Genomic DNA, 23,369 nt, shown 5'->3' on the forward strand with positions numbered 1-23,369 from the left:
ACCTATATGAGAAAAGAATCTAAAAAATGAGTGGATATATGTATACATATAACTGATTCACTTTGCTGTACAACTGAAACTAACATAACATTGTAAATCAGCTATACTCCACTAAAAATTTAAAAAAAATTTTTTTTAAAGAAAGGAAAACACTTTTGTGACCTCAAGTCCTCTCACTTTATTGTTTATTATTTTTTGCCCCCACTCATTTCTTCATTTATTTCACAAGTATTTATCGAATCCCTATGTTGTTGCAGACAGTTGCCAGGGATAAAACGGAGGGCACACTGACCTGGCCCTGTCTTCACGAAGCTTAGATGAGTGAGGGAGACCAACTACAGTAGATTGTGGTGCTTGAAAATACAGTGTTAAAGAGGGAAAATACAGCGTTAAAGAGGGAAAAGGCTTTGGGCACAAAGTTACTCACTACGGTGTTATGTATAACAGCGAAAAATCAGTCACCATCTATGTATCCAACAACAAAGAAATATATATACCCCATGGACGATTACATAGCTATTAAAATGATGTCATGCATAGAGAATGGACTTGAGGACACGGGGAAGGGGAAGGGGAGGCTGGGATGAAGTGAGAGAGTAGCATTGACATATATACACTACCAAATGTAAAATAGATAGCTAGTGGGAAGCAGCTACGTAGCACAGGGAGATCAGCTCGGTGCTTGTGACCACCCAGAGGGGTGGGATAGGGAGGGTGGGAGGGAGATGCAAGAGGGAGGGGATATGAGGATATAGGTATACATATAGCTGATTCACTTTGCTACATAGCAGAAACTAACACAACATTGTAAAGCAATTATACTCCAATAAAGATGTTAAAAAAATGATGTCATGAAGCATCTATAGTAATATGATAAGAGATATAATGTAAAGAAATTTTTAAAAGGATATAAAATTGTATGAAAAATATGGTCCCAATGATCAAAAGATGTATAAAAGACCAGAAGGAAATTTATGAAATATTAATCAATATTAGTGGTAGGACCATTAAAAAAATACCACTAGGTTGAACTGCATGACATTACTACTTTTGTAAGTCAACTTTATACATTTCAACATAATATTTTGTTGAAAAGGGCTCAAGATGAACTTGGATTTGAATCCCAGCTCCAGTACTTTGTCATCCAGTATGTATCATCTCAGTTGTGTAACTGTGGACAAATTCACTTAGATTCTCTCTCGGGGCCTCAGTTGCCTCATCTATAAAATGGGCATAAAAATAATCTACACCTCAGGGTTTTATTGAAGAGCAAATGGAATAATGCCCATAAGGGGCCTGACATACAGCAATCCCTGAATAAATGGTAGCCATAACAGTGGGTGGCGTTTTCTTTCTTCTTTATTGTATTTTCCAAATTTCCTATAATTATAGTTTTTAAAATTCTGTAACTAATAAACATAATTATTTAAAATTTCCAAGGGGTTGTGGTCTAATCTGTGGGGATCTTGAGCCCAGTCCAGAGCTGGGAATGTGGTTGAAGGTTTTCTTCTAGTCCTGCTGTGGCTGGGCTCAGCTCGACAGAGACAGTGACCCCGGGAGCAGGGCTGATGTTTGTGCTCTGAGGGATCCTGGGAGCTTTATTTACAGAGGACACTCTGTCCCAGGGCCCGACTGCCCCCTCACCCAGCAGCTGCTGTATGGACTGAGCCCTCGAGGGAGGCTGCCTCTGCCCGATCCCAGTACTCGGTGTCCGCTGGGTCAAGACATCCTTTGGCACAGAGTTCTTCCCTTAGACGCGGCTCCTGGTTCCCGAATACAGAGCTGAGCTAGACTTTGATCATGTCCAGTCCCCACGAGGGGGCTACAGAGTCTCTCTTTGTGGCAATGAAAAAGGTTTGGAAATAAATAGTGGTGATGGTTGCACAGCACTGTGAGTGTAATGAATGCCACTGAATTGTACACTTTAAAATGGTTAGAACGGCCAATTTTATTTATTTTAAAAAATTATTTATTTATTTATTTATTTATTGGCTGCATTGGGTCTTCGTTGCTGTGCGCGGGCTTCTCATTGCAGTGGCTTCTCTTGTTGCGGAGCACGGGCTCTAGGCACGCGGGCTTCGGTAGTAGTGGCTCGAGGGCTCTAGAGCGCAGGCTCAGTAGTTGTGGCGCACGGGCTTAGCTGCTCCGCAGCATGTGGGATCTTCCCGGACCAGGGCTTGAACCCGTGACCCCTGTATTGGCAGGTGGATTCTTAACCACTGAGCTCCCAGGGAAGTCCCTAAATGGCCAATTTTATGTTATAGAGATTTTGCCACAATATTTTTAAAAGTGAAAAAAAAAATCCAGTTATGGGAAGAGGACTAAAGGGAGAGCAGCCTTGTCCTGTGGGGTTTGCCAGACACCACAATAGAAGACCTGGATGTAAGCCCCTGTTCCCACCTTTGCTTGGCTATGATTAGGGTACCTTAACCTCTCATACTGCATGAGGATAACAGGCTGCTCTCAGAGGGCTGTCATGGAACTCAAGTGTGATCAAATGGTGTGAAAGTCTCTGTAAAAACACTCAATATTTGTTAATTAGCATTATCCCTCTCCCTCTCCCCTCTCCTCAAAGAAAGAAAGAAGGAAAGAAAGAAACCCATCACCATGGGGACTTGGATACAATTTTAACTAGAGAAAGCCTGCGTGCAGCAACAAAGACCCAACACAGCCAAAAATAAAATAATAAATAAATTAAAAACAAAAAAAGAAACCCATCACCAACAAAGTTTAACAGTACCGCTTTTTGTTTGTTTTTGTTTCTTTTGTTTGTTTTTGGCAAACCTTGAGGCTTGAGATTCTGGTGTTTTTTGTTTGTTTGTTTTGTCTTTAGTTTTAGTTATTTTTTTGGCCACACCGCGGCATGTTGGATAATAGTTCTCCAACCAGGGATCGAACCCGCGCCCCCTGCAGTGGAAGTGCAGAGTTTTAACCACCGGACCGCCAGGGAAGTCCCTTGAAATTCTGTTAAATAGAAACTTCCAGAAATAAGGACGGGAAGAGAAGAAACTAAAGGAACCTCTCAATCTCTTGCTTCTCACTGTGAAGGAGATGATATATTTTCCCTTGGGTTGGCTTTTTTGGGACCTCCAGGGAGGGGACGCTGAATCTCAAGGTGTAAAGAGAGCAGCTCAGCGGGACAAAGGCACCCAAGAAGCTCCCCAACATCACTGTTCTGTCCTGGCAGCGGAGAAATGATGTCCTTTGCCTGTCCCCTCTTCGTCCCCCACTTCTCCCCTCGCCTTGCCTTCATACCTTAGGTTGCCTTTCCCAGATTTCTCCTGGGAGATTTATTTCTGTCCCTTTTTTCATCTAAAGCAGCGGAAATGAATCATCTTTCGGCCTGTTTGGTAAACAAACCCATGCCCTCTGACCCCTCTCCGGGCTGTCTCCCTGGTCCCTCTGGAGAGGTTCCTAGGCTAGTCCTCACCCCCACAGTCAAGACCCTCCTGGGTGCTTACTCTTGGTAATGTCCCCTTCCCCCAGGGCCTGGAGGCTTGACTTCCTCCACCCTGGGGAAGATGGGAAATGACACAGAGCATTCCAACGGATGATCCCATGAGCTGACCAGAGGGGCAGGGGAAGCAAGGGAGCCACTGTGTTTTGAGGGCTTTGTGTGCCACGTACTGGCTCATCTCAATGACCCTATTAGGTGATCTCTCGACCCTCGTTTTACAGATGAGGTGTCCAAGGCTCAGAGAAGTGAAGGAACTTGCCCAAGGCCACACAGCTGGTCAGTGATGAAGCCAAGATTCAAAGTCTGGATTCCTGAATTCATTCCATTATACCATGCTGCCCTGTGTGTTCGCATGTGTATATGCATGTGTGTTGAATTGGGGATGCTGGCAGATCAGGTGCAACCCACCAGAATGGAAACCTAAGATGATGTGCATTAAGCCTTATGCATATGACAGATATTTGCCTACAGAGGGGATGGCAAGTGTGCACAGTGTGTGCCTTACCAGGAGTCTGTGGATCACTGAGGATGGTGTCAAAGAGGGACAGAGATGGGGGAGGGGGATTCACGAAATGCCCAGATTCAAGACCACCTAAGCCCTGCCCACACCTCATGGTGATGGAACTTCACAGATAGAAATGCCCAGCAGTGTCCCTATTGGTGAAGCCACACTTCCTGGGGGACACAGTCATGCGACTTTATTAGACTTCTAAAAATGTGCAGGTGCTTTTTCTAGGAGCTGTGGTGGGATACAGAAGTAAATCTTCTGACATCAAAGTATCTAGTGTGCGCATGTGTGTGTGTTGGGAGGGGAGGAGGAATTAACATAAATATATAAATAACTGTAATGCAAGATCGGTAGAAAATGCTCAGGGCCAAAGGGCGAAATGGATCCAATAACGGTTGGTATTCTAGCAAGACCAGAAGCTGGAGAGATTACTCCAGGCTAGGGATCAAGGAGGGCTTCCTGAGGAGGTGGCATATGAATGTCTCAAAGTCTCCGAGTAGATGTAGGATCTGTAATACCTCAGGAGAACGCTTTAACAGAAGTTAGATCCTTTTTAATTTGCCAAGGACATATGCCCTTATTCCTCTTTTACAGAGGTGTAAACTGAGACCCAGAGAGGTTGACCAGGTTGTCCACAGTCACAACGCTAGCCAGTGGCGGTCCAGGATTTGACCTCGGTCCAGGGTGACCGACTCCAAGCCCTGCTCTGGGTCTCTGCCGGGCGGGCGTGCGCCTTAGAGAGGAACGCAGCCCGCAAACAGGACGCGCCGGGGGCGGGACAGAAAGTTCAGGAGGGGCGGGGCTTAAAGTCCTGGGGGGCGGGACAGGAGGCGCGAGCGGGCTAGAGGCGCCGGGTTTGCGTCCCGCTCCACCTGCGGGCGAAGGCGCTGACCATGGGCGGCCGCAGGCAGGGGGGCGGCCGGACTGAGCCCTGCTGAGCCCGCGGGGCCGGCCATGGGTGACCGCGAGCGCAACAAGAAGCGGCTGCTGGAGCTGCTGCGGGCGGCAGGCACTGGCAACGCGCACTGCGCCGACTGCGGGGCGGCAGGTAAGGGCGCGGCGGCGCGTGCAGTCCGGAACGTGGGACCGGCCCCCGGCCCGCCGGCCCCCTCCTCTCCCTTCAGGCCCGGGCCGGTCCAGGACTCCCGCTGGATCCGCGTGTGACCCTTATATCACCTTCGGACCCGGGCCCCCGGCAGCCCTCTCCTCGGCCAGTACCGCTCCCACTCGAACCCGGCCGGGCCGCCTGTTCTCCCCACTCTGGACCTCGACACTAGATCCCGGCCCCGGGTGCCCTGACCATTCTACTCACCTCCCCTGCCAGACACCCTACCCACCCGGACCACGGTCCTCGACGTCTTCATTCCGGACCCAGCCACTTCCCACACCCTCGGATCCAAACATCCTACACACCAGGGATCCCAGACCCCGGACCCAGTTCTGCCCTGATGGTCCAGTGCCCCTTCCCCACCCGCCCCGGACGTCCCCAGGGTCCTCCCACGTTCCTGCTCCACAGCACTCCGACCTGTGGACCCCGAACGTCCCTGACTCCGACTTCCCCATCCGCAGCTCCCCAGCCAGGCGCCTCGGTGCCGGTCCCTTCCTCCGCGCCCTCCTCTAGGTTCCTCGGAGTCCTGACACTTCCACATCGCGCCCGCCTCAGCCTCTCGCCCCCATCCTCCTCGGGACTCCTTCCAAGATCTTCATCCTGGCCGCTGCCGCGCCAGGGCCAGTGGGCTGACCAGAGGGTTTCATGCTGATCTTAGTTCATCCAAGGCGGAGAGGCTAAGAGAGGAGTCATGGGCTGAGCTGGACACCTCCCCAGGCTAACTGCCAAGCCCTGCCTCTCCCGGCGCCCCCTGCCCAACCCTGGTTTCTTCACCCAGCTCCCCTCCTGTCCTCTTGTCCCGCAGATCCCGACTGGGCCTCTTACAAGCTGGGCATCTTCATCTGTCTGAACTGCTCCGGAGTCCACCGCAACTTCCCAGACATCAGCAAAGTGAAATCTGTGAGACTTGACTTCTGGGACGACAGTATTGTGGAGGTAGCAAGGGGCGCAGGTGGAGAGCACTGGAACAGCAGAACTGGGGTGGAGGCAGTGGGCAGGGCGCTCCCATTCTACAGGGAAGGAAACTGAGGCCAAGAGAGGGGCAATAAGGAGCCAATTAGACTTGCCTTAGACGAGGCCCTGAGTTCAAATCCGAGCTCCATCACTTGCTTACTTACTAGCTATGAGGCCCTGAGCCCGCTATTTAACGCTGGTTGTGAACCCTTTCCACATCTGTGTTATAAAGATAGCCCTTCATAGGGCTGCTGTAAGGATTAAATGCAGGCTCAAGGCAGGTACAAAGTAAATAGTCGATTAACAGCTGCTGCTCTCATTTGCTGAAATCCTGGACTATAACAGAAGTATCCTGATTCATGGGACACAGTCCCCCTCCAGTCCCCCTAGCCAGGGAGGGGACCACTTTTCTCTCCTGACCTACAAAGATGGAGGACACCTGCAGCCCAGATAACACCATTCTGGCCAGGAAACCTTCAGAGAGCAGGCGGTACTAAACTGGGCTGGCTAGCTGAGGATTTCCGGGACTACTGGGGAAGCAGACCCATATTTACTGAGTACCCATCTGTGCCATGCACTGTGCTAGACCACTGGGCTAGATACTTTACTCATTCATTCCACACGTTACTGTAAGCCTACATATGCTGGGTATAGGAGAGAGCAGTGAACAAGATAAAGTCTCTGCTCACATGGAGCTTACATTCTAGTGCAGGAGAAAGTTCTACTGGAAACCAGCACCTAAACCTGAGGGTCGTTTCTTTGTACCTTATCACTCCCCTGTTATATCTTCTTCATCTTCATGGGTGAGATCCCTGAAGCTCAGGGGCTTAAGTATTGCCCAGGCGTCACTCAGTGAATAAATGGCGCGGCTGGGATGCACACCCTGCTCTTCTGAGATCCAAAGCGCATGCAAATCCCGCGACACAGCCAAGTGGCCACTGGGGAAGGGGAGAATAGGGTTCACACTGCCCAAGGGACATGGATTAAAACCCTGATGTTTTTTCCACACGTGCCCTCACCCCAGATATGCCACTGCTGTTACTGAGTGCTGTTGGCCAGGGCCACTCCTGGCACATCTGCCTCTGGGTCTCTTGGGTGCCAAAGGCCCCCAGTGATCTTCCTGACCTACATACTCTATGGGGCGAGCACTGAACTTCTTCCATCCTCCAGCTCCATCTGTCTCCTGCGGACTTGCAGGGGCTGCTGCTGGTGGTCCTGGCCATCTGTGGAGGGGGTGGGAGAAAGAACATAAGCTTTGGAGTTAGACAGGTCTGGGTTCAAATCCCAGCTCTCCACTGACTAGCTGTGTCACCTTGGGTAAGTCACCTAACCTCTCTGAGCCTCAGTGTCCTCACCTCTAAAACGGGGGTGGTAATATTACAATGGCTGAGCGGATCGAACGAACTAATGCAGGAGAGCTGTAAAGTGCTCTGCCTGTATGAAGCATGGTTGTTACAGCACCTCATTGCTCCAAGTTGGGGCTTCCCAGCAGCACAGATGACCAAGCTGGGTGGGGTGGCGGGGAGGAGGGGAAATGTGTCAAACTCCGGGAGGAGTGTCTCCTGACTCAGCCCAGGAGCCAGTGAGCACAGTGGCCTTCAGAGTAGACCGTGGTTTCATTTCACGTTTTTTCAAGTTCTAACATTACCCCAAGTTGCTGTTGTCTTGCAGTTTATGACCCACAATGGGAACCTCCGAGTGAAGGCCAAGTATGAAGCCAGAGTCCCTGCTTTCTACTATATCCCCCAGGCCAACGACTGCATGTGAGTGGGTGATTTCCTGGTTCCCCCCCGCCCCCGCTCCCACCACTACCCCGTCTCCTGTGTGGCGGTCTCTTCTACAGACATGCCCAGCAGGTGGCGCCGGGAAAACATTTGGTACTGTCATGGAGAACACACACACCTGATGAAAGCCCCTCTCCACCTTCATAGCTTGGGTTGTCACTTGCCCCCTCTGGGACTCAGTTTCCACAGCTGTGAAATGGGGCATTTTCTTTAGGATCTGTCCCTTTGACTTGATGTTCTCATAGCCTACAGGTGATAACTAACTTGATTAAGAAGCCGCCGGTATTTTAGCAGAACAAATGTGTTTCAGTTATTATACTTTCTACGGAGCCCCACCTGAGCTGTCCCACCTGGGCTGTCCCACCTGAGCTGTCCCACCTGAGCTGCCCCACCTGAGCTGTCCCACCTGAGCTGCCCCACCTGAGCTGTCCCACCTGAGCTGTCCCACCTGGGCTGTCCCACCTGAGCTGTCCCACCTGAGCTCAGTGTTGCTCCAATGCTTAGGCCCCACCTAAGCACTTACCATGTGCTCTGCACTTTGTATGCGTTTAAACCTCTCAACAACCCTCACGGGTAGGTAGGTGTAATATTATTGGCATACTCCCCAAGTTCAGAGGAGTTAAGTAACTTGCCCTTGGTCACACAGTGGATAAATGGTAGAGTGGGACCGGGTCCCAGGTGGTCAGACCCTAAGACCACTGCTCTGTCCAGTGTAGCATGCTCAGATCTCATGGGTGGGCCACAGGAAGAGGCCCTTGGACTGTCCTGGCTTAAGCTCATGAACACGCAGTGGGATGTGGCAGAGTAGATGGTCCAGGGGAGCTGTTAGCTGTCTCATTGACCTAGAGGGCTGAGGCTGAGGTTGGAATAGTATAGCGGTGTGCATATAGCCCACTGGGGGAGATATTTCCCCCTGGGGAGACACTGGCAATGTCTGAAGACATTTTGGGGTTTCACAACCGGGGAGGGGGTGCCACTGGCATCAAGGGGGTGGAGGATGAGCAGAGATACTGCTAAACATCCTACAAAGCACGAGACGTCCCCCCGCCACTAAGAATTACCCGGGCGCAAATGTTAATAGTACCCAGGCAGAGAATCCCTGGCTAGCCTGAGCAGGCAGCTGCGGGGTCTCAGAAAGTTGCCGTGGGAAGAGGATGCATCAGACACAGCTGACTAAAGAGTCTCTCTTTTTAGGGTCTTAAAGGAACAATGGATTCGAGCAAAGTATGAGAGACAGGAGTTTATGGCTGAGGGGAAAACAATCTCACCCCCAGGTAAAGTTATTTTCATCATCTTTTGAGGGCTAGTTCTGATGAGTTCTAGAAAACAAAGTGCCTGAGTATTAGGAACAAGGTCAGCAGAGATATACCTGCCACCCTTGCTCTGGCCACAGAGGCCAAGTTGTGGGTTCCTCTGTCTCTGAAATAGCAACACATCGGCTGGTGGGGTTTTATGGTCTGACTGGCCGAGAAACACATTCGTCTCAGGTCCTTGCAGGGCCACAGGGTGTACAGAGTCTTCAGTATAAATTGCAAAAAGACTCACCCACCGGGCAGACCGGGAAGAAATAAGACACCCTGCTTCTGGCTAATGTAAGCCCTGGTGTGGCACAAGCCTCGGGAAGGTGCATGGACTGGATTTCGCCTCCCTTCCCGCCTTTGTGCAGGGCACAACCTCATCGGTGGCCCTGAACCTGTGGCAGTTTCTGCCCTGCTACTCTGAGTCCAAGCTGACACTGACCCAGAGAGCAAAGTATACAAAGCTGCTCTTTGAGGACCAGAGGCAGCCAGTGCTCAGCTCTCCTAGTGGCCAGGAGCACGGAGGGCACTCATTATTCCCACACTCTGGAGAGTTTCATTAGGCTGATGTCAACGTGAAGTTGGGCCTCCTTCAGAATCAATCCAGTTTCTTAGGATTTAGCCTACTTATTTTATTTTTATTTTTTTGTGATACGCGGGCCTCTCACTGTTGTGGCCTCTCCTGTTGCGGAGCACAGGCTCTGGACGCACAGGCCCAGCGGCCATGGCTCACGGGCCCAGCCGCTCCGTGGCATGTGGGATCTTCCCGGACCGGGGCACAAACCCGTGTCCCCTGCATCGGCAGGCGGACTCTCAACAACTGCGCCACCAGGGAAGCCCAGGATTTAGCCTACTTAGAGTTTACTATGTCTTCTTAGGAAACAGCCAAGGAAGAAAGTTGAGGGTAGCCCAATTGAAATCATACAACATTGCAAAGTTGGCCCCAGACAGGACCCCCGTGTCCTGCAGCTGAAATAGCTAAATTAGATCCTAGACATTTTAGCAGCAGGTGAGAGGTTCATTCCACCCCTGAGACCATACGATACGGGGTTCATGAGTTGCTTGTTTGTCTTGAAGCCGTGAGTGTTCACTCTTTCTCATCCTTGGTGGAAGGTAACCGAGAAGGGTTCCTATGGAAGCGGGGAAGGGACAACGCACAGTTCCTGAAAAGGAGGTTTGTGCTCCTGGCAAGAGAAGGCCTCCTGAAGTACTACACTAAAGAAGAGGTAAGTCTTCTCTTACTCCTCCCAGAGCGCTGGCTCTCACCCCACTCAGGTCTACATTTTTATTTATTTATTTTATTTTTGGCTGCGTTGGGTCTTCGTTGCCGCACGCGGGCTTTCTCTAGTTGCGGTGAAGGGGGGCTACACTTTGTTGTGGTGCGCGGGCTTCTCATTGCGGTGGGTTCTCTTTTTGCGGAGCACGGGCTCTGGATGCGTGGGCTTCAGTAGTTGTGGCACGTGGGCTTCAGTAGTTGTGGCGTGTGGGCTTCAGTAGTTGTGGCTTTTGGGCTGTAGAGTGCAGGCTCAGTAGTTGCTGTGCACGGGCTTAGTTGCTCCGCGGCATGTGTGGTCTTCCCAGACCAGGGCTTGAACCCGTGTCTCCTGCACCGGCAGGCGGATTCTTATCCACTGCACCACCAGGGAAGTCCCAGGTCTACATTTTGATCAATAGTGCCTGGTCTTGTGTATGAGCTCAGCCACTGAGACTTAGGTACCACACGCGGCTACTTTTCCTTGTTATACAATCCATCCAGTCCACTAAAAAGCACACCTTCTCTTCACCTAGAATGGGCTTAGACTGGTCCATGATTAAGCCTTTGATGATCACTTGATTTTTACTTCATTTATTTATGTACTTAAGAAATATTTATTGAGCACCTACTATGCTAGACCTTAGTCCAGGAACTGGGGATACAGCAATAAACTAAGCGAAGTTCCTGTCCTCCTGGGGCTTCCATTCTAGTGGATGGAGACAGGTGTAACCAAAACATACATCAATACATAATCTATCCAGTGGCAATAAGTTATATGAAGTAAAATAAAAGAGGGTGAAGAGTTAGAGCGTGGGGTAGAGGGAGGTGCTACCACAGGTGGTCAGGGGAGGCCTCTCTGATGACATTTGAGCAGAGAACTGAATAAATGTGAGTTCTGTGGATTTGTGGGCGAAGGGTAGAAGAAGTAGAGGGAACAGTATGTACAGAAGCCCTGAGCATGGTCACGTGTGCTGATTAGAAAAGATGACCCCTCTGAGAGGGTGCAGCCCTGGTCCCTGTCTAGGCAAGCAGAAGCCTGCATGGCGGTTCTCACTTGTACCTTCAGCCGGGGGCTTTTTGTTCAGTGCACAAACTGCCCAACCATGAGCCGTAGCCCTGGCTTGAGCTGGGAATGTATTTGGTGAGTCTAGAGGACATGAAGGAGGCCAGAGTGCCTGGTGCAGCGTGAGCAAGGAAAAAATGGGGCGAGATGAGCTCACATAATGGAAGACTTCAGAGGCCATAGGAAGACTTGGGAGTTTTCTTTGGAAACAGCTTTATTGAAATATAAATTCACACACCATTGGATTCACCCATTTAAATTGTATAATTAATAGCTTTCAGTATATTCATGGAGAACATTTTCATTACCCTAAAAAAAGAACCCCCACATGTGTTAGCTCTAGTTCTCCACTCCACTCCCCGCCCCCGGCCCTAGGCAACCACTGATCTACTTTCTAACTCTGTAGATTTGCATATTCTGGACATTTCATACAAATGGAATCATACAATACGTGGTCTTTTTAAAAAAAATTTTTGTTTATTTATTTTTGGCTGTGTTGGGTGTTCGTTGCTGTGTCTGGGCTTTCTGTAGCTGCGGTGAGCAGGGGCTACTCTTTGTCGCGGTACACGGCCTTCTCATTGCGGTGACTTCTCTTGTTGTGGAGCACGGGCTCTAGGCACATGGGCTTCCGTAATTGCGGCTCATGGGCGCATGGGCTTAGTTGCTCCACGGCATGTGGGATCTTCCCTGACCAAGGCTCGAACCCGTGTCCCCTGAATTGGCAGGCACGTTCTTAACCACTGCACCACCAGGGGAGCCCATAGTAGTTCTTTATATATTCTATACACAAGACCCTTGTGGGATATATGATTTACAAAACATTTACATTCTTTTTTTAATATTCTTTTCTACTATGGTTTATCACAGAATATTTTTACAAAACATTTAGGCGTTTGGATTTTACTCTGCTGTTGGGAAGCTACAGGAGGGTTTTGAGCACAGAAGTGATCTGCTTTGACTAAAACTTTTGGAAAGGGGCACTCTGGCTGCTACCGCGGCGAGAATGGAGTGGGGGGTGGAGGTGAGAATGGAGCAGTGGGGAGGCGACGGTGGAAGCAGAGAGGCCAGCTAGGAAGCTATTGCAATAATCCAAGCGAGGAATAATGGGTTCGATCAGGATAATCGTGACGGAGCTGGTTAGAGTGGTCAGATTCTACGTGTATTTTGGAAATAGAGCCAATGGCATCTACTGAAGGATTGGACACGGACTGTGAAAGTCAGCAGAATCAGGAATGATTCCCAGATTTTTGCCTTATGCAACTAGAAGTCTAGATTTGTCATTTGCTGAGATGGCAAAGACTTAGCTCCTTACGGGGATGATCAAGAGTTCCTTTCCCGTTTGAGATGCTTATTAGTCATACAAATAGAGACTGAGAAAGAAGTTCTCAGAAGCTCTGAGCCTAGAGATTTGGGGAGAGTTTGGAGCTGGAGTCATCAGCATGTAAACCGGTTTAGCAGCCGGACTGGCTGGAGCCACCTAAGCAGGGGGGTGGGGGTGGATGAGAAAAGATGTCGGAGGACTGAGTATTTTCGTTGTTTGTTGCTGAGTGACAGACACACCACCCTAAAACTTAGTCGCTCAAAACATCAGTCTATCGTGTCTCACAATCCTGTGGGTCAGGAATTTGAGCAGGCAGCGGCTGCTCCATTGTACATCAGTGGAGTGGTTGGGCTGCGCTAGGAGACCCAGGAAGCCTTCACTCACATGTCAGGTGCTTTGGCATCCTCCTTGTGCCTTCTCTGTGATTGTTCCTCATTCGGGAGTCCAGCTCAAGCTTTGTTGCAGCATGGCAGCCGGCTTTCCCCGAGCAAATGAGAATGCTGCCAGGCCTCTCAAAGGTTAGGCCAGGAACTGCCTTCTGTTGGTCAAAGCAAGTCATGCAACCAGCTCCAATTCAAGAGGAGGGGATATAGATTCCACCTCTTTATGGGTAGAGTGGCATGTGCAAACTAGGAGGGAAGGAATTGGAGAAGCCCATCTTTGGAGATTATCTAACACACTGAGCCCTGGGATATTCCAATATTTAGAGGAAAGAGAAGAAGTTTCCAGCAAAGAGAATGTGAAGGAATGGCCAAGAAAGTAAGAGAAGGACAAGCTCTGAGCACTTTAGCCTTCCTCTTACTCCATTTCCTACATGCAGAAATTACTATTTATGTCCCCTGTTGCTTTCCTGGATGGACCAGAGCAATGCCAGAAGATCTGTCCAGTGTGGCCACAGTCTGGGGCCAGATGAAAAATGATGGGGGATGAAGAGTATTAACCCTCCAAGAGAGAGTACGGATTTCTTCTCAGTCTTCAGTTTAAATCACTGAAAAATATTGCAAGTACTAAAGGCAGGAAGAAAAAGTGCTGCTACAGAGTTAGGAGCAGCCATCGAACCCCAGTAGCTGTTGTGAGTTAGGATGTGAGTCTCATCCTTGGTTGGAAAAAGTTGATCTGTTTCTCAGTCCTAAGCCTGTTCAGTCTAAAGCGGTCTAAAAATAGAACAAGTTGCCTTTGTTCTTTTTTTATTTCTTTACCCAAATGGAAAAGTTTTAAATTATAAAGGTAACTCATTTTTATGTGAAAATTTTGGGTAATACAAAAAAGTGAAGTTTAAAGAAAGCAAAACTCAGAAGATATTTCAACATAGCAAAATATTAATACCCAGATCACACTTTTTTAAAACCCTAAAAATCAAGAAGAAAAAAACAATCCATTGGCAGAAGAGGCTAAGGAAATGGTTTGGTAGTTCACAGAAAAGGAAACCAAAATGCCTGATAAATACAGGAAAAGAAGCCCAATCTCTCTGGCAGTCAAGGAAATGAAAGTTAAAATCACAATGAGATATACTATGTATCCACCAGAATGGCTAAAATTAAAAAGGTTGACAACACCAAGTGTTGACAAGGATATGGAGAAACTGGAACTCTTATTGCTGGTGGGACATAAAATGATACAACCTCTTTGGAAAACAATTTGGCAATTCCTAATAAAGTTAAGTGTACACTTAACCATATAACCCAGCTTTTCCACTCCTAGGTATTTACAAAAACATATGTCCACAACAAAATTTGTCCACAAATCTTGTTCACAGAAGTTTTATTTGTAATAGCCAAAACCTGGAAGGTATCCAAATGTTCATCCACAAATAAATGAATTAAAAAATTGTAGTATATCCATAGAATGGAATATACCCAGCAATAAAAAGGGACAAGCTACTAATAAATGCAACAATGTGGATCAATCTAAAAAATATTATTCTGAGCCAAAGAAGACTTATACGGGAGTATGTACTGTATAATTCCATTTATATGCAATTTCAGAACAGACAAAACTATACCAATAGAAAGCAGATAAGTGATTGGGATTGGGGTGGGGTGGGGATTGATGCAAAGGAGCAAAAGGAACTCTTTTAGGGTAATAGTGATGTTCTAGATCTTGATTGTGGTGGTGGTTACATGGGTATATACGCTTGTCAAAAAAACTGCACTCTTAAACTGAGTCCCATTTATTGCTTATAAATTATACCTCAATTAAGTTGAATAAGAGAAATTAACAATGAGATTCCATTTCAAACCCTTCATATTGGCAAAAATGTTAAAACAAACTGGCAGCATTGAGTGTTGGTGAGGATATGGGGAAAGGGGAAACCTTCTATGTTATTGATGGAAATTTACTTCCAGTATGTACATTGGTGCAACCACTGTGGAGAGCCATTAGCAAAATAATTTGGCAGTTTTCAGTAAGTCAAAGATGTACACACTTGTGAGCTAGCAATTCCATTCCTAGTCGTGACCTAGAGACACTCTCACGGGGGTATACCAGGGATACAAGCTGACAGCAGCAAAAAATCAGAAACAATCTCAGTATCTGTCAACAGGAACATAGATTGATAACTTTTGGTGTAGTCATTTACAAGAGCCAAGTAGATTGGTATATCTCAACATGGACAGAGATAAAACGTTGAGTGACAAAAGCAAGTTGTAGAATGATCCATATAATGTGATACCATTTATGTAAATTAAAGCCACATAAAACAACACTATGTATTGTTCATGGGTATGTGTATGTGTGTATAAAAGTGTAAAAAGTGAACTAGAAAGATGAACATCAAACTCATGACAGTGATTGACTGTGGGGAGTGGAGGAGGGGAAAGGGACAGGGTAAGTAGTAATTAAAGGGATTTTGGCTTTATTAGTAATGTTGTATTTTTTAAACAAATTTCCTTTTGGGGAACGATATTGACAAAATTAAATACACCTTTTTTGTATTTTTAGTATTTTTCATAGTAAATATTTTCAAAGGAATGTCATCCATTAACCTTTCAAGAAAACCACTGTGAAGTGTTGGTGTAAATCTGTTCATACTTCTTATGTATGTGCAAATAAACATATAGTATATACATATAGTTTATGTACATTATATATATACTATATGCATATAGTATATGCATATATGTGTGTATATAATTTTTGCATTAATAGGTTCCTACTATACATCCAGTTCTGGGACTTGGTATTTCTCACACATGGATATCATGGACATTGTTTCATATTAGTAATATTGATTTAAATTTTCCTTTAAAAAATTCTGTGATATTTGATTGTGTGGATTTGCCATGATTTATTTATTTAACCCATTATCATTGATGGACATTTCAATAATTTCTTCTTTTTTATTTTTTTACTGTTATAAGCAACATGGCAGTAAACATCTTTTGACATACGTGTTTGCATAGTAATGCAATTACTTCCTCGGATAGATTCTTAGATGTGAAATTGTGGGTCAAAGCAAAACACTCAACATTTTAGTAAATATGACCAAATTTCCCTCTAGAGAAGACTGTCCACTAGAACTTTCTTCAGTGACGGAAATTTTCTCTGTTTGCACCTGTCCAGTACCCTAGCCACTAGCCACAGGTGGTCGCTGAGCACTTGAAATGGGACTGCATGTGACTAAGGAACTAAAGTCTTAATTTTATTTAGTTTTAATTTTAATAGCTGCATGTGGGTAACAGCTATTATGGGACTAGAGCGTTGGTATCATTTTTTCTCTTATCAGTTATGAAAGGAAGCACTTGTTTCCCCTTTGCCTTCTTAGCATCAGTGAGTGCTCGAATTGTGTTCAGACCCTGAGAACAGAGTGGAGGGTGGGAGGGCGTGCCCTGAGGCCCCCCGCAGCTGCTTTTATCTGTTTGTTTAATCTATTTTATTTGTTTGCTTTCCACGGATATTTGTTTCAAATTCTTTTTTTTTTTTTTTTGGCTACACGGCATGCGGGATCTTAGTTCCCCAACCAGGGATCAGACCTGTGCCCCTTGCAGTGGAAGCACCAAGTCTTAACCACTGGACCTCCAGGGAATTCCTGATGATTCGTTTCAGAAAAAGTTCTGTGGCTAAACATTTTGAAAAGTTCTAAGTTAAGGTCTTTCCAAGCCCCCTTTCAGCTCAGAGAGGCCAATCTGATCAAGCAGAGTTCCACACGGGTCATCTGTTTGCAGTTAAGTCTCCCTGGCGAACGTGATGAGAAGTCACCCCGCTGGCTGTCAACATCTTAAGTATCTGCTTCCTCTCTTTTAGGGTAAAGAGCCCAAAGCTGTCATCAGCATCAAGGACTTGAATGCCACCTTCCAGACAGAGAAGATAGGGAACCCCCACGGGCTGCAGATCACCTACCGAAGAGAGGGCCACGTCAGGAACCTGTTTGTGTATCACGAGAGTGGGAAGGTGAGAGCCTCCAGCTCGCTGACCCCCTTGCGCAGCAGCCTCCTGAGATCTGCTGCTGCTCTTCACCTTAACCTATTGTCACTTTTTTTTTTTTTCCACACCACGTGGCTTGTGGGATCTTCGTTCCCCAACCAGGGCCCACGGCAGTGAAAGCACCGAGTCCTAACCACTGGAATGCCAGGGAATTCCCTATTGTCGCTCTCTAGTTGGAGACAGACGTACAAGTAAAGCAGAGCGAGATCAGGGAGAGCAACCTGGTGGGTACCAGGGGTGCATCTGGATGGTGCACAGCTGTCAAGGGACATCCACTTAGCAGAAGGGACTATGCCCAGGGATGGCAAGTCAGGTGGGGCCGGAGATTCCAAATATGGGAGGAGGAATGGATCAAAGCCTGGGCAGCGGCGCACTCCACGGCCTTGCTTCTCAGCGTTTGGTCTGGCACCAACAGCATTAGCCATCACCTGCGAGCTTCTTAGAGCTAGAGTCTCGGGCCCACCCCGGACCTACCGAATTAGAAGCTGCATTTTAACAGGATCCCCAGGTGATCCTTATGCACACTGAAGTTTGGGGAAAACACCACTTAAAGGTCCAGGAAATCAGCTCCATCAGAGAAGAGCAGGCCAATAGTACAGGTTCAAGAGAATAAGCTGGGTCAGAATGAGCAGGGTCATGTGACGGGGCAAGGGTCAGAGATGCTAAGTCGAGGTGAGGAGGGGCAAAGGTGGGGGCTGACATTTTGTGAGTTTCTTTTTAATTCTGTGCCAGGTGCTTTTCTTGGCGGTCACTATACCTCATTTCTTAATCTTCAGATCAACCCTGGAAATGTTTTATCCCCGTGTTACAGAGGCATGGGCATGTTAAATAATTTGCTCAAAGTCACGTAGCCAATGGTTCCTGAGCCCTGCACCCATTTCCCCTCCCCAAGTGCCTCTGCTGGAGGAAGGACCCTTGGCAGCAGGAGCCAGGAGCCAGATACAGGGACTCGATCTTCCCATAAGGCCCTAGCGCTGGGATGGTGACCATGGATCACCCTCCCAGCAGGCTTCACGCTCCCCCCATATTCTGGGCTGACTTCCTGGTGTGGTCTGAAGAGCTGGGTTTGGAGTCAGAAGCTGGGGCTCTGGTTCTGCCACTCCCAGCTGTGTTGTTAGGGCAGGTTCCTTCCCTCCCTAAGTCTGCTTGTTTATGGTTGATAACGTCCACCTCCCAGAGGGGTTTTGAGAGTTGAGTGACCATGAACCACGAACGTGAAAGCATCTCATCACGGTGCACTGTAAACGTTAGTTGCTACTGTAATTCGTTCACGATTGTGGCGGCTGCAGAAGGGGACAAACTCTTGTGAGTCATTTCACATCTGTGTCATTTATGCATTCATGAGTTCACTCTTTCGGTAAATCCTTATCACACTCCTCCCCGCAATGTGCACAGCACTGGGGTGTGTAGTGAGTGGGGCAGAGCCATGAGTGGGGTTCTGGGATCTCAGAGTCTCGGGAGGCAGATGGGGAAATAGGCACTGATGATGCTGTGTGAGGATGGGCTGGAGGCTGTGCTAGGGACACACAGGAGACGTATAAGTAGCCTAGTCTGGGGGGTGGGTGCGCTGGAAGGAGGCAGTCAAAAAAGGCTTTCCAGAGGAAGGAGCATCTATTTAAGAATTGTGTGAATATGCTGAAAAGGAGAACACTCAAACCAGCTTAAACAGGACATGAATAGGAAAGATATAGGAGTGTTTATTTATTTCAAGGGCCAGTAGTATGGCTTGGCCTCCTGAGAGATTAGAATCAGGAGCTGTGGTGTGTGTGTGTGTTTAAGAGAGAGAGAGAGAGAGAGAGAGAGAGAGAGAGGGAGAGAGAGAACACTCTAACAGCAACACATTGTTCTGTAAAACCAGGAGTGCGAGTAATGTCTCTCTTGTTTGTTTCTCTAAATTCAACGATCTCATTCCCCAAATTGCCAAGAAATCTATTATCAGTCATCTTTCTCGGCTCCCTCCCTTGGCTTTACTAGAATCTTGGGACTTATGCAGTGTGGGAGACATGGAGGAGATGCCTGGTTTTCAGTCCACATTGGGCTCACTGCTGTAGTCCCATGTCCAGACTGGCTGGATACCAGTGGCTACCCCTCCACCCGCGCGAAAGCTACGAGGACTTTTGCTGCAGTGCCCAAGGTCTCAGACAATTACGGTACCTGGCTCCCTACCACTGACCCAGTTGTAGAGCTACCGGCAACCTGGTTCTGGCTGGTCTCCTCTTTCCCTTGATGCCTCAGCTTCTCCCTTAGATGGGCATAAATGGGAGTGTGGCGGGGGTGGGGGTGGGGGATGCTCAAACTCATGCCCACAGGAGCCAGGTGGGCAATTGAAAAGTAAAGTGGACAGCCTTAAGGCTGTGGCAAACAGGAACACCTGTATAGAGGACTGAAACAGACAAAACTTCAGGAGCCAAACAAACCTGTATGCAGGTTGGATTCTGCCCCGGAGCCACCAGTTTGTGACCAAAGAGCCCTTCCAAAGTGGAGGCCTAGGTGGGTCTTTCATGGGATGGTCCCATTCCCTTAGTGCCTGAGCCTCTAGAAGTTTCTTAACACCCAGGACAGGAGAGCTCCGAACTCAGGAATACGGGGCCAGCAAGTTTGACCTGCAAGAGAGAAAGGGTAATGATGTTTCATACCTTTGAAACCAAATTCAAATGAATTTCTCAATCACCGTATTACATCTAAGTGCAGCACAGTAGCTATTTGAACAAGTCTTTCAGCTAGCTCCCCCAATTCCAAATTCCTGAGAGAAAGAATCTGATAAGCCCTGTCCAGCCTCTGCATTTGTCCAGTTGCTGTGGTCAAGAGTGGGTAGAATCATAGCAGCAAGCGTGGCTGCAACTGTGGGTGAGTGGTGTGTGGCTGAGAATGGGTGGGGCAATTCTCATAGAATCAGGGCTTGCGTGGAGCAGAAATCTATTGCAATATCTAAACTCACCCTCAGGATGAGTAGAATGTTCTAGGTAAAAGGTGTGTCGGGGGTGAGGGCAGAGAGTTGGGTGAGGCTGAGTGTTTCAGGAAAAGGTAATAGCATGTGTTGGGATGGGGTGGGGGGGAGGTGGGGCAGGGATTGCAATGGTTTTGTATGGAAGGAGCTCAGAGGGCAAAGAATTTAGACTCTCTTCCTGAGGGTAGTGGAGAGGACTCTAAGCTAGACTCCATTAGATTTGCAACTCGAAAATCACTCTGGCTGCCATAAGGAGGCCTGAAAGGAGAGTGGCAGAGCAGAGGCAGAGCCAGCTGGATAAAGTGAGAGACGATGGTGGACACTGCCGAGGGAGGTGTTCTCCCAGAGGGACACAGAAGGTCCAAGCCAGCTTTAGCCCAAGTTGCACTCCAGGTGATGAGCATCCGCGTTGGAGGAGCATCCCCAGGTGCACCTGCCCCCACCTGAAAGCCAGTCTTTGGCCTCTGAGGACCCTTGCTTCTCAAAGTGTGTCCCAATGACCAGCGTCATATCACCTGAGAGCTCGTTAGGAATGCAGAATCTCAGGCCCCACCCCAAACCCACGGAATACAAATCTGCGTTTTAATGAGATCCTCAGGTGATTCATACACACATTAGAAAGAGCCAAGCACTGTCCTAGGCCATTGCATAACTCCTATGTGGTCCGCCTTGGTCCTTTCCCATGGCTCTGGGGATCTCCCTGTCAGTGGCTTCCCACTTGCTCAGGTGACGCCCCTGGGCTCGGGCACTGTCCTCCCAGATGCCTGTGAACAGCGCGCAGGCTCCTGAGTGGGACTGAGGGTGCGTGCATGTGGCCAGACCTGAAGGTCCAGCTGGCTTCTTGCCTCCAGCCTCAGCTCCCCCACTACTCTGTCTCATTGGCTGTCCATCTGTGCTTTGTATTTCTCTCTGCAGGAGATAGTGGACTGGTTCAATACCCTCCGTGCAGCCCGTCTCCAATACCTAAAAATGGCCTTTCCTGAGCTCCCGGAGCCTGAGGTGAGCTAAATGTGGACCCCAACTTCCACATCTCCTCTCTGCCGTCTCCTTTGTTTCTTGTCTGCTGACCTCGAAGACACTCAGAGGCCAGCCTCAGTTTGTTTGCAGGAAAGACCTTGAGATTTGGGGTTGGGGACCTCAGTGGGAAACCAAAAGCTTTCTCCTGGGGAGTCTGGGCGTTATGGCCTCACCCCTGGCAAGGCAGCCTCCAAAAAGTGGGTCAGGCTGTCCCCTTCGGGATGCATGGCCACCACCCACAGTGTCAAGGGGCTCAGGATTTGAGCATCTCTTTCTCACCCCTTCTCCCACTAAAATGCCCGAATGGTCCATCACATACTGCTTATACAGTGCTTTCGAGCCCATTGTATCTTGTAATCCCTTTTATCTAGTAATCCCTTGCAGCCAGCAGTTAGGTGAGTGTGATTATTCCCATTTCACTGATGAGAAACTGAGCCCCAGGAAGGTCAAGTGCATAACCAAAGGTGTTCTTCACATTCGAACATTCCCCCCTTTACCCTTTCATATTCTGGTATAAAGAAGGTAGTGGGATCTTTCCCATTATCATTCTAACGGGAACAGTCTGCCTTTCATGGCCTAGGTAGTGGGGAGACTGAGAACTTCATTTGATTGTCCTCAGATGTCTGGAGCATCCATCTACATCTCTCAGGCTTGGCTGGGGAAGCTGTATAGTGGGCTGGAGGATGCTGCCCTGAGCCAGGAGGCCTAGGCTCTTGTGGACGTTCTGCTGCTAACTTGCTGTGTGACCACTGCGGGTTGAGTCACCTCTCTGTGCATCTGTTCCCACATCTGTAAGATGGTGCTTGGTCTGGGTCATCGTCAGGGTCCCTTCCAACCCTGAGGTGCTGTACTCTGGTCCCTGTCTTAGGCCTGCTCTAGGAGGATTTTGTAAGAGATAGGGGTGGAGAGACCATGTTAGTCCTGGGACTTCTTTTTCCTTTTAATATTTATTTATTTATTTATTTAATTAATTTTCTTTCTTTTTTTTTTTTTTTTTTTTGCTGCGTCGGGTCTTCGTTGCAGCACTCGGGATCTTCGCTGAGGCATGAGGGATCTTTTCGGTGCAGTGTGTGGGCTCTTTTTTGTGGCGCACGGGCTTCTTTCTAGTTGTGGCATGCCGGTTTTCTCTCTCTAGTTGTGGCGCATGGGTTCCAGGGCGCATGGGCTCTGTAGTTTGCAGCACATGGGCTCTCTCGTTGAGGCGCACGAGCTCAGTAGTTGTGGCCTGCGGGCTTAGCTGCCTTGCGGCATGTGGGATCTTAGTTCCCCCACCAGGGATCGAACCCAGGTCCCCTGCGTTGGCAGGCAAATTCTCTACCACTGGACCACCGGGGAAGTCCCAGTCTTGGGACTTTCTTAATCCCAACTGTTAGACCCTCCTCGGAAGCCTAAGTGTTCCTTAATGCCCAAGTTTGCAGGGAGCAAAGTGTCTGGAGCGGGGGTCCATTCCAGACCCAGTGATGCACTGAGGTGGCAATTCTCTAGGAGCAGTTCCAGCTAGACCCGGCTCAGGGCCCTCCCGGTCTGCAGAGTCAGCACCGGAGCTGGTGACTGCCTGCTTCCGTGGGCGGGGCGCTGGGGGTGCTGACCGCTGGCTGGAGAGGATGGAGGACAAAGTGCAGATGCCCAGCCTCATTTGTCTGGGCCAGCTCTCCAACTCTGCTGACCCCTGCGGAGGAAACTGGTCTTTGGCCAACATCCTCAATGCCCTCTTGCCTCCCTCATCCACCATTGTTACCCCTTATCCACTCCCAGTTTCCTCCCCGCCCACCTCTCTCCCCATCTTTCTTCCCCCCATGTCTACGTATGACGTGAGGTTCTGGGCAACCACCCAGGCCTGGCTCGAGCTCAGGGATCCAGATGCCGGAAACCTGGGGAGCCCAAGCGGGGTTGTGGTCCTGTGATAAGTAAACGCATGAACCCAAAGTCAGAGAAGCTGACGTGTTACATAGGACAAGTCCCCTCACCTCTCTGAGCCCCAGTTTACTCATCTCTCACCATGAGGACAATCCCTGTCTCCAGGGCTGCCGTCAGTCCAGTGAGCAGGGTGTCTAAGGTACAGTGAACAGAACCCCATCCACGTGCTTTTTCTTCTTCTTCCATTGGCTTCCCGAGGCCTAGACTCCCCCTGCTCTGGCTCCAGTTCAGACGACTGAGCTGTCAGGACTTCTCTTCTCTCCAAATGAAGGAATTAAAGCCTACAGAATGCATTTTAGGGAAAGGGGAGTGTTGTCC

General features: G+C 48.6%; 1 protein-coding gene across 9 annotated transcripts in view; it reads left to right on the plus strand.

Annotated features, from left to right (window-relative positions):
• The first annotated feature begins 4,827 nt into the window (after positions 1-4,827).
• Positions 4,828-23,369, plus strand: part of ADAP2 (ArfGAP with dual PH domains 2) — a 31,624-nt gene continuing 13,082 nt past the window's right edge. For 4 of the 9 annotated variants that reach the window (XR_016388910.1, XR_016388911.1, XR_016388912.1 and 1 more), the window contains exons 1-7: positions 4,829-5,013; positions 5,879-6,009; positions 7,699-7,790; positions 9,006-9,085; positions 10,223-10,335; positions 16,991-17,137; positions 21,033-21,116. Coding sequence is in view for 1 of the 9 variants with exons in the window: in XM_022595840.2 (XP_022451548.1) it covers positions 4,920-5,013; positions 5,879-6,009; positions 7,699-7,790; positions 9,006-9,085; positions 10,223-10,335; positions 16,991-17,137; positions 21,033-21,116 (741 nt within the window). In the remaining 8 variants the exon portion in view is untranslated. Of the gene's footprint in view, positions 5,014-5,878; positions 6,010-7,681; positions 7,791-9,005; positions 9,086-10,222; positions 10,336-16,990; positions 17,138-21,032; positions 21,117-23,369 lie in introns of those variants that run through there. The other 5 variants (XR_016388913.1, XR_016388915.1, XR_016388916.1 and 2 more) reach the window with 3 other exon arrangements.

The sequence above is a fragment of the Delphinapterus leucas genome, chromosome 19, assembly GCF_059928025.1.
Source record: "Delphinapterus leucas isolate spDelLeu-1000000601 "Yukka" chromosome 19, BTC_Dleu_Yukka2, whole genome shotgun sequence".
Taxonomy (NCBI): domain Eukaryota; kingdom Metazoa; phylum Chordata; class Mammalia; order Artiodactyla; family Monodontidae; genus Delphinapterus; species Delphinapterus leucas.